This window comes from Papaver somniferum, chromosome 11 (assembly GCF_003573695.1).
Source record: "Papaver somniferum cultivar HN1 chromosome 11, ASM357369v1, whole genome shotgun sequence".
NCBI lineage: Eukaryota > Viridiplantae > Streptophyta > Magnoliopsida > Ranunculales > Papaveraceae > Papaver > Papaver somniferum.
The window spans coordinates 7264965-7281184 of NC_039368.1; the positions used below are offsets into that span (position 1 = coordinate 7264965).

General features: G+C 39.7%; 1 protein-coding gene and 1 non-coding gene across 2 annotated transcripts; both read left to right on the plus strand.

The window, feature by feature from the left end:
* The first annotated feature begins 10480 nt into the window (after window positions 1–10480).
* Window positions 10481–10552, plus strand: TRNAP-UGG. The gene has a single exon. It is a non-coding gene; the product is annotated as a tRNA-Pro (tRNA).
* Window positions 10553–11517: 965 nt separating this feature from the next.
* LOC113324018 (probable inactive receptor kinase At4g23740) lies at window positions 11518–15967 on the plus strand. Its single transcript, XM_026572359.1, has 4 exons — window positions 11518–11606; window positions 11812–13161; window positions 13359–14403; window positions 15345–15967. Exons 3-4 carry the CDS (start codon window positions 13677–13679, stop codon window positions 15965–15967), a joined length of 1350 nt encoding a protein of 449 aa, XP_026428144.1. The 5' UTR covers window positions 11518–11606; window positions 11812–13161; window positions 13359–13676.
* Window positions 15968–16220: the final 253 nt, after the last annotated feature.

The following is a 16220-nucleotide window of genomic DNA, read 5'->3' on the forward strand; positions in this document are numbered from 1 at the left end:
AAGACGCTCAAAATAAATTTTTTCATTGCGCAAAAGTGCTTACAATTCAAGAGGTGAAAATACAATAAAACAGAAAACTGCAACGCAAATAAACGTTGCAGATCAATTGTTGCTAGGAACGATGAAAGGAAAGTGCAGCAGTGACTGTTGTGCAGTCGCTGAAAAACTGTTGCAATTGAAGGGATATACGACAGTGGTTTACGACTGTCTTGGATAGTGCAATGCTCTTCATGTTTTCTTCTTCATGCAGCAGCAGAGAAACTCTGCAACTTCCTATTCTACGCTCTGTTTCTTCCCCTAACTCTCCATCCCTCTTCTGTGGTTCCAGCAGCCTTTATATACCCAATTGAACCAAGAATAAATCCTCATAACTCCATATAATGTCGGAAATCAACCAAAACTATTTCTTTTACTTCCATGCAAGATACAGGATTTTATTTGCTATTTCAACTCCTCACGCAACTGACTTGTGTTTACACACTCCAAAAACGTTCCTAGCACCTTTAAATCGCGACCAACTGCTTCTTCCCACACGCAAACATCAGCTGCACTCGGGACAGAGAAGGAAAAGAAAAACCGTGAAACCTTACTTCTATGATTTTCCAAAACTTCATGGATAACTCTGTTTCTTCGATTCAATGTCCATTACCAAGCCTGTTTTTTCGAAACAGGCCTAAACCAACCCGAAACCATGAGAAAGTCCAATAGAAAGCTCTTCCAAATCATAACCAGGTGACTTTGGCGGAGAAGATGAACAATCCCGACCAAAAATTTTGTTTACCTCCCAACCGTTGATATAATCAATTCCAATCGAAATGAACACCACTACCAACCCTGTTTACTCCATTAGAACAAACCTAATTAATTCCAGTCCTTTAGTCTCCCAAAAACATGCCCAAATCATAAAACCTAATTCTGACGGTTGAGAGCTTCTTTTCCCGCCAAATTCATTTTTGAAATGTTGAAGAAGAGTGCCCCTTATCTAGAGTAGGGGGTGCCCTTAGCATGTGACGCCCTGGGGTGTAAATAGTAAAAATAGGTGCCCCTTAGTAAGTGAGTGCCCCTTATCTAAAACTGCGTGTCCGAATAACTTGTGCCCTCCGGGTGCCTTTATCAACTTTTCGAGCCGTATTTTCCAAAAACACCTACAAACACATAAAACGCCATTATTATTACATAATCGAGCACTAACAATACAGAACATTGAGAACAAAATAGATATATAAATGCGTCTAGCACCTTACACATATTTCATACAACATGGAAAGTCGCCCAGTGAAAGGCAAGCGGCTCCGAACATACAAAAGAAATCTGCACGTTTCTTCGTACACGATGGTATCCTTTATCGAAGGAGCTACAACGGGGCCATATTACGAGGCCTATCAGATAATGAAGCAGCGGAGGTAATGACACGGTCACACGACGCCGATCATCAAGGAATGCGGAAGCTGTTCCTCCAGCTTTATGAAGGTGGGTTTTACTGGCCAACCATGGAAAGCGATACCGCAGAACATGTCCGCAAATGCTTGAGCTGCCAAATGCATGGAAATCTGATCCAAGCGCCCCACACACAGCTACACATCATAGTGATGTCGTGGCCGTTTCATAGCTGGGGGATTGATCTTATAGGACCAATCAACCCGACGTCATCAAAGAGCCACAAATACATAATAACGGCTACCGAGCGCGCGTCGAAATGAGTAGAAGCTATACCTCTCAAGGACTACGCTGGAGCAACCGTGGACGCGTTCATCAAAGATCATATCATTTATAGGTTCGGCACGCCCATGATAATCAGGGAAGATAATGCCAAGTCTTTTGTAAATAAGGATGCACTCGATATGCTCCGCCAATATACCATAAGGCTTCATACGTCGACCCCTTTTTACCCAAAGAGAAATGTGCAGGCTGAGGCGAAAAACAAGACGCTCATCCGAATCCTCAGCAGGACAGTGCATGATCACTATAGGGAGTGGCACGAATAGTTGTCGTTAGCACTCTGGGCATACAGAATCTCGAAGCATAGCTCCACCGGGGCATCACCCTATTCACTAGTCTACGGAGAAGACGTGATACTTCCGGCACAAATAGAGATCCCATCCGCAAGAGTAGCGATGGCCAGCCACAACATGCCAGACGAGATAAGTCGTTTCTCCCACCTGGATGCGACAGAAGAACGAAGAACGCGTGCGGAACGATTCACAGAAGCTTATAGGAAACGTGCATCCAACTACTATAACCAAAGTGTGAAGGAGAGAACCTTCAAGACAGACGACCTGGTACTAAAAATCGCCCCTCACGTGCAAAGAAACGCTACTGCTGGTAAATTTACCGCTAATTGGGAAGGCCCATTCAAAATAAGAAAAGTAGCAGAAAGCAGATACTATAAGCTCAGGCGCATGGACGGAACCAAGGTCAAAACGCCCATCAACGGTAAATGGTTGAAAAAATTCCATGTCTGAACCCCTCAATGTATAAACATCTGCTTCAAGCAATAAAAGTAAGTTATCAAAAGTGATGTGAATCTACAACAGGTCTCAGGTCAGCCAAGTGCGCCTGATCGACTGACAAATCTACAAAAGGTCTCAGGTTAGCCAAAGGCGCCTGATCGACTGTAAAATCTACAAAAAGTCTTAGGTTAGCCAAAGGCGCCTAATCGATTGACAAACCTTCAAAAGGTCTCAGGTTATCCAAAGGCGCCTGATCGACTGAAAAATCGACAAAAGGTCTCAGGTTAACCAAAGGTGCCTAGTCGACTGAAAAATCTACAAAAGGTCCCAGGTTGGACAAAGACGCCTGGTCTACTGACAAATCTACAAAAGGTCTCAGGTCGGCCAAAGGCACCTGATAGACTGACAAATCTACAAAAGGTCTCAGGTTGGCCAAAGGCGCCTGATTGAAATCTAAGAAGAAAATGCTAAGGCCAATCCATAAGAGGGGGAGAATAGGCGCGTTTCACTAACGCCCACCCAACCTAACACCTCTTCAACAACAAAAAGGGAGGGGGAGGGGGGGAGTAGGCGCGTTTCACTAATTCCCACCCCACCCGACCCCCTTCCAATAAAAAGAGGGGGGAGTAGGCGCGTTTCACTACCACTTACCCCACCCAACACCCTTTCAACAAAAAGAGGGGGAGTAGGCGCGTTTCACTAACGCCCACCCCAACCAACAACCTTTCAATAAAAAGAGAGGGGGGGGGGGGGGAGTAGGCGTGTTTCACTAACGCCCATCCCACCCAACACCCTTTTAATAAAAAGAGGGGGAGTACGCGCGTTTCACTACACCCCACCCCACCCGCAAAGGGGGGAATAAGCGCGTTTCACTAATGCCCACCCCACCCAACACCCTTTTAATAAAAGAGAGGGGGAGTAGGCGCGTCTCACAAACGCCCACCTCGACCAACACACTTTCAATAAAGAGAAGGGGGAGTAAACACATTTTACTCGGGCGTCAACCCTCTTTTATCAGTGGTAACCCTCTCATAAAAGAGGGAGGGAGTACGCATACCCTCCTCAAAAAAAAACATGAGAGAGAGGGAGTAAGCACATTCAAAAAGAAAAGAGAGAAAGAGGAGAGAAAGGGAATAAAATAACACTCTAACTTAAAAAGCAAAAACTATTCATACTGATTCAGAACAAACATAAAAGGGTAACCAAGCGTTAAAATAAAAAGACAACCCTACAGAGGGACACACAACTTAATCAGCCATTAATGCCCGATAAAAAGTAATATCCGCATCCAAATCTTCCACCATCAAACTCCCATCATCACACTGGGCAGTAGCCAAGCGAAGATCCTGATCAGCTTCATGCACTAAATGATAGATGTCTTGAAAAACTTCACCCTCAGCCCCGACTTTACGAGCAAGCGAAAGAGTGTCCTCATGGTCATCATAATCTTTACGAGCTTTATCTTGACGAATTAACCGAAGCGTCCATAACAAACCCGCTTCTTCTTTTAAGACTAATAAGCGCGCCAACTCATCCTTAAGATAGGGGTGAGGTACGAGCGTAGACACAGCCGCCAAGGTTAGTATATGCCCAAGAAGCGGTAAGGTTATCTAATCGGAAATCCACTGATGGCAATTGGAAATGACGCGATCTATGGTAACCATCAGCATCGCAGAATCTGCGAATAATTGATTGGCTGCATCTCGAGCGGTAGTAGCCTCGTCCAGCGCTCGCTGGATCTCCAATGGCACGCGACCTGATAGTTCATCTTGCCGAGCAGTCTGGTATGCCTCATGCTATAACCTAAAGTTCTCGCGCTTGGCATCTCTATTCACCTTCCTCTGCTTTCGAAGTTCCTCGATTTCAGACTTCACAAGCAGAAGTCGCTTCAATTCACAGCGCCTGAATCTCACCGAAACCAACATGGGAACAGGCGCCAAAGATAACGCATACCCATGAAGAGAGTTGGCCATGCAGGCGATACGATTTACCAAGAGAAGAAGGAAATGAAATTAAAAAGAAATTAGTAAACATACTAGGGACAAAGAACTGTATATAAAGGTAAAGGGCGTGACTCACGATGCAGTTACCATCCATACCCCCGTCTCTTTCTTTACACGTGGAGACACGTGTCAATTTACATTGACCATGGAGTACAGGAGATGATGCCCCTCCCAGGCAGCACCTAGGTACCCCCTAGAGGGAAGGCAAACTTGAAATGAGTCTTGGGGACTCAGAGATCAAAGACCAGCAGGGCAATACCCACAACACAAGAAGGGTAGGGGAAGTATCAACAGGGAAGAGAAGAATAGAAATAAGCAATAAATAGTACTAACATCAAAAATAAGTGCACAAGAGACGGAATCCCAAAATTAATGCATGAAAGAAAAAGCTAGCAAAATAATCGCCTCAAAACGACACGCAGCATTAACCGACTATTAGCTCACGATAACGTGCAATGTCCATATCCACGACTTCTGCCATTAAACGCCCCTCGTCACACTGAATGGCAGCCTGAGATAATTTCCAGTTAGCCTAGCTTATTAATCTGCAGATATCCCGCATAATTACCTCTTGCATTACGAGCGAGCGCAAGAGTGCTTTCATGTTCATCACACTCCCTACGTGCTTTGTCTAAACGAGTCCTCCTGAGAATCCCCAGTACCTCCACCTCTGCTCTTAACACTAGTAGACACGCGAGCTTATCTTTAGGATAGAGCAAGTTTACGAGCGCTGAGACAACCGCTAAAGACAGGGTGTACCCCGGGAGCCGCGAAGTCACTTGATCAGAGGTACACGGACGACAATCAGCGATAACATGATCTATAGTTGCTGTCATTAGTGAGGATTCCATGAGAAGCGAATTGACAGCATACCGAGGTGTGATAGCGTCATCTAAAGCATGTTGAATGGTAGATGTCATGTGTCCATCCCTCTAATCCGCCTGATGCGTTTCATGACGTTCCGCAAACTGGACACGCATGGAGTCCCTTTTCGCTAATCTGTGTTCGGCCTTCACTAACAACAGGCGCTCCAGTTCCTCCTCTTTGAACATTAAGACCAGCGCGGGAGTAGGCGCTAAGGTTAAAACATACCCATGAAGGGAATGAGCCATTTATATAAAGTATCCTACGGGAAGAAGCAAAAATAGAAAACGAGGTGTTTGAGGAAGATAATCGAATGTAAGGAACAACATTTATATATAGAGGAAGTGTCATCATAAGTGATATAGCAACTATCCCGCTGTTTGTGAAGCGTGGAGATCGAGAGTACATGATGATTTGACTATCGGGTCATTTAACAATTGACCCAATAGTCAGGGACTAATGTTGATACATGATAAATATTACTCCCTTAGCCGGGCTAGTATGCCCTTCAAGGGGAGACAAGCCCAACATGAGACATGGGGACTTAAGGACTAAAGCCCAAGTCCACCAAGAAAGTGTCTATTAGATGGGAAGGACAAGAGAGGAATTAATAAGAAAGAAGAAGATTTTATTAGAGAAGGAATGTCATTAATAATAATTAAAGAAGTTTAGGACACATGACATGATGTCATAAAAGGAAGAGCTTTTATAAAGTCTATATATAAAGAAGGACAAGGTACAATGGAAAAACAACTCTATTTCTCTTACTATTCTTGGTAAAGTGAGGTCATTTGGCTAGCTAGGACGGGTAGAACCTCAAACCTAAATTCACCCCTCAACAGCCGATTGTGGTAGTACCAAAATTCGAAAATTGAGTATATTCAGAGGTTAAATTTTAACACACTTTACTACTGATTGTGGGAGGACAATTTTGCCATTATGAAATACGCGAGATAAGGACTAGCTTCGATTTAGATTTGGATGACCATATTTTATCTTATTGTTGGCCCCTAGTTGTTTTTGGATCGCCCCTAAAAATACTAGGTTAATTTAGTCAAACGTTATTTCATACCTTTCTAGCATCCTAACACCTTTTTGAGTGAAACAAAACAAACATGCCTTAGATTTAGACGGTGTTATAACTTTTGGGTTTTCTGGAATTTAAAGTAAAAACCGTAACCACTGATTCAGAAGCTTGAACTCAAATTTCTCAGGTTCTCAACCTTGACGACGAAAGGTATCTCAGGTTCTCAACCTCGACGACGGTAGGTAGAAAGATCCACTGATTCCGAAGTCAGATTTCTCTCTCAGAACTCAAATCTCTGGACCTAATCAAGAGTTAGAAAAGCAAATTAAACCCCCAAACCCTAGTTTTTAGTCGCAGGAATTTCTGCTCAGCTTAATATCACTTCTCTGATCTTTCAAAAGCAAGAACTCCACAGAATGGAAAGAGGAGGAGATAATGACATTATTCCTGAAAATAAAGTACAAATCCACTTGCTGGATTTCTTAGCTTCTTGCAAAGGCTGCTTCGCTTCTGCTTACAGTGCAATTGAGATGCCATGGATTTCTCCCTGATGGCCATTCTTATCAAACCAGACCTTGTAAGTTCATTCATACCTCGCTTGCTCTGTTAAATAAATGTTTAATATTTCCTGCATTCAATTGAAGAGTAGTTGCTCGATTTAGTAATCAGTTCATTCTTGTTGTTAGAGAAATTAGTAAGTGGGTTAGTTAATTTACTTGGGGGTTCGGAAATTAGCTTGGTTTTTAGGTCAAAACTGTGTCCAGATATGCCTTTGTAGAGTTTTGGATATAGGTTAGAGTTTAGGGGGTTTAATCAGTTTGTAGTGTCTTCTGCAAGAGGAGACCCTGCAGACCTGTAGCACCTGATCTGGCAATGTCCCTGTGGAAGTATATTATTTTAAGACTTGTGGTTGTGGGAGATTTTGGAGTCTACATAAAAGAAAAGTAGGTTGTGGTCGAGTTCTTTTGTCATTCGGTGGTGGATTGCTAATTAGGTTCCCAATTTGGCTATAAGATGCAAGGCATAACAGGGTTCTCTTAATTGTTCAGGTAGACTAGTGGATAGTTTGTCAAAAGATTGTAATCTACAAACATAGACTTTAAACTCTGGTTTAAGTGAGATGTGAGAGCAACCTGTTTCAGGTAATGTTACAGAAAGTAGAAAGTATTGCAGAAGCTTTTATGAGCTCCACCACGAGAATCTAGCTATTGGTTCTGTACAATATATTACGGCTTAAGCTTTTGAGGAAATTAAATGAAAAGTTTTAAGCACTTCTAGCAAAGAATAGATACGTGAACACAATAACCCTGCAGTGGTAATTATTAGTTATGTGGATTGAAGTATGTTGTATCGTTTTGGAAAATGTGGGTCAGTCATAATGATTGGAAGAAAATCATGTGGTTGAACGGGGAGGGATTATGTTATAGTGATTTAGAGACAATCCATATAAGGTGGATTTTCATACTCACTCTTAACTTCACCATCGATTTAGGACTAAAATATTACCTTTCTCACATACTCCTATTTTCACTTCATAGAAGAGGATAATCAAATCCTACCTTTAGATTACATACTCACTAATCCTAGCAACTGTTATGGCCGAAAACAAGATTTTTTTTATAGTTTTCATATACTTGCTTCTATGCAGTGATCTCTTTATTTTGCATTTCCTGGCTTTGAATTTTTGAAGGAAATCTGTTTTGAGCTCTTAGCGCAGGAGTTATTAGCAACAACTTGTAATACTGCATGTTGATAGCTCTTCTTTAAAATGTTCTTAAACCTGTTTAGTTTATTAAACATATGTGCAGGGATAGAACTGATCTTCACCGGGTATCACCTAATAATGCCTGATGAGTTGACAGGGGGTGGTCAGGTTGTCCTCTAACTTTTTTGGTACTAAATAAGTTCTATTTTTGATAGATACCATGCATAACGTTTTCATTCTCCACAGTGAAGGAATTTATCCCGAAATTACATTGTCATCTATGTTTGATAGATACTATGCTTAACTCTAATCTCTCGACCTTAACAAGGGGTAGGAAAACAAATTGAACCACAAACCCTAGTTTTTAGTGCAGATATTTCTTCTCAGCACATCACTTCTGGATATTCTCATCTTTCTCTTTGGAAAATAAGAACTCTACAGAGTGGGAGCGAGGAGGAGATAATGGCATTATTCCTGAAAATGTAGTTGATGTAGTCAATTGAAGCCAATCACTTGCTGAATTCTTATCTTTGTATGGACCAGATGTTATTGCTGAATTACCTCCTCTTTGTTAAGCACAATCACTTCTGCTTCTTGCAAAGGCTGCTTCAGTTCTGCTTGCACTGCAGTTGGAATGTCATGGTGTTCACCCTACTGACCTTGTAAGTTAGTTTTGTACCTCGCTCACTCTGTTGAATAAATATTTCTCTGTGACCTGGTGATATCACACATAATAAACAGTATAGTGGAAGAGTAGTTACTCGATTTAGGAATCAATTCGTTGTTGTTAGAGAAATTAGTAAGAGGTAAGATTACATACAAATCTGTGCCCAAATATGCCTTTAGGGGTTTGGAAGATTGCTTAGTTTCTGGTTCAAAACTTCCCAAATATGCCTTTTAAAAGTTTGTGATATAGCTCAGGATTTAGGGGGGTTTAATCAGTTCGTCCTGAGAGGAGTCCTGTGGACCTCTACCACCTAACCTGGTATTATCTCAGTGGATATGTATTATATCACCTGACCTGATATTATCTCAGTGGATAAGTATTATATGAAGACTTGTGAGAGATTGCAAGTCTACATCATAGAAAGATAGGTTTTGGCCCCATGCTTTATAGTTCGGTGGTGAATCTTGGTTTTCTTTTAATTGTTCAGATGGAGTAATGGATAGTTTGTCATAAGATTGTAATCTGCAAACTTAGTGTTTGAACTCTGGTTTGGTGAGATTTGACAGCAACTTGTTTCAGGTAATGTGACATAGAGTAGAAGATATTGCAGAAACTTTTATGAGTTTGTTAGTATATATTAGCTTATGCTTTTGAGGAAACATATGAAAAGTTATAAGCAGTTCGAGTGAAAATTAGTCACATCACATGAACATAATAATTTTGCAGTGGTAAATGTAAATTAGTTCTGCGATTTGAGATTGAGTGTTTAAGAGGGTGAATGGTTCATTATATGTGTGTGTCTGCTGAGATATGGAACCTGGAAAGCAATCCTGAAATCCATATTGGTATTGAAAATATGGCCCAATCATAATGGTGGGAGACAATCATACGGGTGGACGGGGAGTGATTATGTTGTAATGATTGGGAGACAATCCATATAAGGTAGATTTTCATACTCAGTCTTAACATACTCGTATTTTCACTTCATTGAAGGGGATAATCAAAGCTTACCTTTTGGAAAATGACCTTAATTCTTTCCATAAACCCCAACTTCTTTGATATGCAATTCAAATCAGATATTTATCTCTTTCTCTTGATTTAATTTATCTTCTCTTGATTTAATCATGATATTGGTAATATACAGCTTCACCGAATATATTGTTTTGTCAATTGAACTTGAGTTTGAAATTCTAATAATAAAAATTCATGAATTTAGAGTAGATTACCAATAATAATAATGTTTCATTTTTCAGTTTCAAGATAAACCCTATTTATTGATTAGAAATACAGGTTAGAATTTGGGTTTTCAGATTTATATGAACTTTCGGGGAAGCAGTTAGGAAACATGTATGTTTGGATATTGCATACTTGCAGCTGTTATGGCCGAAAACACGAAGTTTCGTTATAGTTTTTTCTGTCTTTGACTTCAATCCAGTGATCTGTTTATTTTGCATATATTTTTAGACTAGCATTACATGCAAGTTTACTTTATGGCTTTGATCTTTTTTTTGAATTCTGTTTTGAGCTCTTAGGCTGAAGATAGTAGCAACTCCTTATAATACTGTGTGTTGACAAGACCTCTTTTTAAAGTGTTTTAAAACCTGTTAAATTTGTTGCACATTTGAGCAGGGGTAGATATGAAATTTATTGGGCATACTTAGTTTACTCATACTGACTTCAGAATGCCTGATGAGTTGACAGGCTGTGCTCAGGTTGACCTCTAACTTCGTTAATAATAAATAAGTTCTGTTTTCTGTATAAATCGGGCATTTGGTCTAGTGGTATGATTCTCGCTTTGGGTGCGAGAGGTCCCGAGTTCGATTCTCGGAATGCCCCCCATGTTTTTTCATCCTTAAAAAATTCAGATTCAGATCTAACCCCAAACAGTTTTGGTGATTGTCTAGCATTTTAGAGCTATGCGACAATTTGCTGAGATCCCACAAGATCCCACAAGTCACCTGCATTTTCCATATTTGTCTATGGATGTGCTACATCTAGTCTAGTGGTCAGTGGTTGTTTAGCATTCTACAGTAGTGTCGACTTTCTAAGATCTCATAAATCATATGCTCCAGATTCGTCGCTTCTAATTAGCATGAGTACACCTTTTCGTGTAATTGAATGCAGTCTAGGGTGGTTTATATTAATTGAATCTGGAAACTTAACGTTCTCATTCTCCACGATGAAGGAAAATATCCCAAAAATACATAATTGAATGGAGTCTCAGGTTTGCTCTTTCTTTGGCTTTGCAGATCATATTGGTAAGTTTACTCAACCTTTTGTAGTTTCTTTCTGTATATTCATGTTGATTCTTTCTCAATGAACAGGGAAAAAGGAAGGAAACAATAAAACAAATTGTTGTACTGAAACTCATTATTCTGCTTATAGAAAAAGAAACTTAGATTTCTAGCTTTGGAGAAGAGCATCTCGAAACAATTAGATATCTGAAATGTACATGTATTGAAAAATATAGGTTGGACTGTTTTGGAAACTATACATCGATTTCAAGAGTAAGTTGACAGATATATACTTGAGCTGCTTGTACAAATTTAAAGCTCAGATTTATCAATAGGAATATGGTCTAGTGGTATGATTCTTGCTTTGGTTGCTCAAGGGTTGGAGTAACTTTTTTTTTTTTTTTTCAGTTGTGAGGATCCTAAAAACAGATGGAAGTTTAAATTACTCATTAAAAAATCAATAAAAATGCATAATGAACTTCCTGTCTTCAAACAAATTTCTGGCTCAGATGGAGAAGGAGTTGACTTTGCAAAGTCAATGGCTCAAGAGGCTGAGGTCTTGGATTTCTTGTTTCAGAATACTGTGGACCATTGAAAAACTGAAGTGCACCCTTGCCCACTATTGCAGATTCGCTGGTCAGAACTAATATGAAAAGGTCAGATTCCTCGATTTGGTTGAAGCATTCATAAAACTTGAAACTTTCTTTATTAAAAAAAAAGTCAACATTTTGATCTGCAGCACAAAGTGTACATGATAATTTCCTCTTTCTGATCATGGTTCATTGAGAATTCCTTCGTTCTTTCTTTCTGGGGAAATTTCATCTTTTAGTACTTACAAAAAAATGTCTTTGGAGTTGATAGGAGGAGCTCTGCTTGGTGCAGTGGTATCAGAATTACTGAAAGCAGTTCTTCGCGCGAAAGCTAAAGCCACGAGTTTCAAACCCTACTTAGAAAAGCTCACAATCACACTCGAATCAGTAATTCCCAAAGTTGAAGAGATCAAACGTTTAGATGATGACGAAAGAATGAGAACGGATAGTCAAAAAGGACCGGAGCTTAACAGATTGATAATGCTATTAAGAGAAGGGACAATCTTAGTAGAAAAATGTTCGGAAGTACAATCATGGAATTATATCTCGAAAAAGAAGTACTGGGGGAAGATACATGAATTGGATAAAGACTTGATCAGGTTCTTTCAGGTGGATGCGCAGGCAGCTATGTGGTTAGATGTCGGAAAGATCTTGTGTATGGTTAACAATTTCGATCAGCAACTAAAGCAGCTGACAACAGAAAGAGAAAAAGGCAGTCGCAGTAATAATGGTGCTGGAGCTAGAGATGGAGACGGAGGAGTTAATGATCTGAAAGCGTGCTGGAGCTAGAGATGGAGACGGAGGAGTTAATGATCTGAAAGCGGCAGTACCAATTAAGCCAGCGATAGTAATTACCTCGGCTGATCCTCAGAAAATGGGTTCTGCAAAAGCCAGTGAGAAATCAGATCGTCAATCCGAAAGGGCCGCACAAATTAAGCCTCGGGACCATGATCAAGAGGCAATACCAATTAAGCCAAAGATAATAGTGAATCCGGCTGATCCTCAGAAAGCGAGTTCTGTGAAAGCCAGTGAAAAGTTAGATCGTCATGATCTGAAAGCTGCAGTACCAATTTCTCCGGCTTATCGTCAGAAAGACATTATTAATACTTTTGAAAGTACTGCACGTATTCCTAACGTTAGTGGTACTGTCGCTGCATTGGAGGTGTTGTCCTTTTGGGATGACGAGAGTGTTCCAATGTATGGTAAATCTTTTGGTGGAGTTGCAAAGACAAGTTTATCAGAAGGATTAGATTTGAAGGTTTTGCTTAATTGTGATTTCGAAAAGATCAACACAAATTTACGGGATAATACGAGCCTTTTATGTTATCAGAAGCAACTGATTCGAGCGCGATTCTTTGCAAGGCTGCCCAGTTGGTTGTGGTAACGAGATTTCACAATTACGGGCCACTTGCTATCCAATACAATTATGATAGAGTAAAAAAGGAACATCACCGACACATGGAATTGGTCGAGAGTGTTAGGCACGAAAATGTGGTTCCGCTTAGGGCATATTACTATCATTTTCGTCCGGTACCTGATGATCAACCGCGTTACCTGAACATGGAGATTGTTCTTGTGTATGATTACTACAGAAAGGGTAGTGTTCATAAAATGTTGCATGGTACTCTCTCTCTTTTCTTTTAATGTTTCTATAAAACTGTTTGTTTAGACACGCTAAGCACTCTTCTAGCTTCTTTAACAATATCTGGTAAAAAAAATTCAATATACAATAGAAACCATCATGATTCATATTATGAATGTTAAAGCTTTCCCAATTTTAACTCCATGTTTACTCTGTGATTTGGTAAATATTTGTAGGAAAACTGAAGGTGCCTTTTGACTGGGATGCTCGCTGAAGGTCGCAATTGGAGTAGCAAGAGGCATTGCTTTTATACACAGACAAGACAATGGAACTTTTTTCCACGGAAGTATAAACTCTGAGAATTTCTTCCTTAACACTGGAAATTATGGTTGCATTTCAGAACTTGGCAAATGTATTGTTGGATCTACAGAACCTTACGTGACTGGCAGCAGGGGCAGACTCCGTAAATCAGATGTATACAGCTATGGTATTTTTCTCCTTGAACTCGTAACTGGGAATTCTCCATATAAAGGCATTGTGGAAGAATTTAAGACATGTATTGGTTGGAGGAAGAAGTTAGTAAGGTTGAGCACTTCATTCGTCTTAAGCAACTAAATCCAGAAAAGTACTGCTTTCAACTATTGGACCCTGAATTAGTGAAGCAGTATGGAAAATTTAAAGAACAGTTGATAGAGATGCTACGGATAGCAAGGATTTGCGTTTCACATTGGGCACCGGAAATGGATGATGTGGTGAAAATGGTGGAGAATGTTGGACGAGATTTCGCGCTGTTGGAGAATCCGTCATTTAGAGATGATGCGAGTGTTGCATTTTTTAGTAGATCTATGGGTGGGGTTGGAAGGACAAGTTTACCAGAAGGATTAGATTTGAAAGTGTTGCAGAAACATCGTTCTAAAACGATCGAGGACAACAATTCGCCAAACCCTTCGAGAGCATACGTAACAGATAATATATCGAATGCGACCCTGTACGAGACTGCTCAATTGGTTTTAGTAACGAGGTTTCGGACTCTCAAGTCATATGATGAATGGATGTACAATCAAATAAAAAGTGAACACCACCAACACATGGAATTGGTTGAGAGGGTTAGGCACGAAAATGTGGCTCCACTTAAGGCATATTACTATTCTTTTAGTTATCCTAAAGCTATCGATCATCCCACACGCCCTATACCTGTTGAAGGTACGCATCAGCAGGGCTTAGAGATAATTTTGGTGTATGATTACTATAAAGAGGGTAGTATTTTTCAGATGTTGCACGGTACGTGCTCTCCCTCTCTCTATATGTTAGCTTATCTGTTTCGACTTTCGAGCATTATTTTAGTCATTTGTATCATTAGATGTTGATAGGATCTTCTCAAAATAGAGGCTATACATATAAGTTCAGCAGATTTGCTTCTGGAGTGGTACCAGACATTAGAAATCCTTAGTGAACTGTTTTCACCATGGTTTTTAAAATATTACGATTTATCTGAATCTTACGATTCGTTTCAAAATTTTCCAAAACGATTTAAATCTTAACTATGAAAAGATTCTACTATGAATCTTACGATTCACATTTTAACTCGTGCGATTTGCACCGGTTTATAAGTTAGACAAATCTAAATTTGTTCTTTCCGTGTGATTTTTATTAAAAATTATATTTTTGAGACATTTTGACTCACTAAAACACAAGATTCATAGTTTCGGACTCGAGAGCCATGTGCACCTAATCAAGTCCCCAACCACTTATGTGAACACTAAATTGTGTGATGTGTTCTTCATTATTCATCTATATAATACTAATAACATATATTTAAACTTATTACTCTATAACTCCGATATGTACACATGTATTTAGAGATTTACCATAAATCTTCGATTCGCGATTCAATATACGATTCGATTATTAAAAATGAAAAACGATGCCATTACGATTTAACAACCTTGGTTTTCAGAATTAAAATAGAGGATTCTGCTAAATTCTCTTTTCGGCAAAAAGTAATAGAGGCGGATCTTACTGGTTACGGGCATCCACATTCCCAACCTTACCCATTTAGAAGGCTACGTTTAGAACCGGCAATATATTGCATTTTGATCATATTTTTTTTCTTCAAATTGCTAGCCATATCATGATGAGACTTTCCATGCATGTACAAAGGTAAGACTCCATGATCGCATTGTTTCACAAGAAATTAAACGTGATTTGGTAAATATTTGTAGGAAAAACAAAGATTCCTTTTGGCTGGGATGCTAGACTAAGGGTCGCGGTTGGCGTAGCAAGAGGCATTGCTTATATACACAAACAAAATGATGGAGATTTTTTCCATGGAAAAATTAAATCCTCAAATATTTTCCTAAATGCCAAAAATTACGGTTGCGTTTCAGACCTTGGCAAATGTCTTGGTGGATATGCAGAGCCTGACGTGAGCTTCTGCAACAAATTTGGCCAAGAATCAGATATATACTGCTATGGGGTTTTTCTGGTGGAACTCGTAACAGGGTCTACCCCTATTTATCCCGCATGGGGTGATCAAACTGATTGCCCTATGCTTGTTGATTTTAGGCATTATTTTTGTATTAGCAATTTCGTTGTTAAGTCTTTTCTTGAGGCTCATGTTCGTAGCAAGCAGTCAAATCCAGATGCAGCTTGTTGTAATGCATTGGATCCAGAATTACTAATGCATTACGAAGAAATAACAGAACAGGTGATACAGATCCTACAGATAGCTATGGATTGTGTTTCAGAACCAGCGCTGAAAATTGATGACGTGCTGAAAGATGTGGAGGGTATTGGACGATTACAACTCCCGCTTGAATTTCAAGATCCACTCCAAGATGAATGAGTCGACATTCCACAATGTTATTTGGTTATTTCGATAGCATTTTATACTTGAGGGTGTATAACTAGATTTCCATGTTTTTCTGTATCCTCTACTGAGTTTTATCACCCTACTAAAGTTGGGTCAGTCTCGGGGTCAATCTATTGTATATGTTAGATCATTGTAGTTAATACTAATAGTTTAGAGTATGAATTGTTTGAATGCAAGACTTGTTCTCTTTTGGGATGGGAATTTCGGGGTATTCATGGAAGAAGGA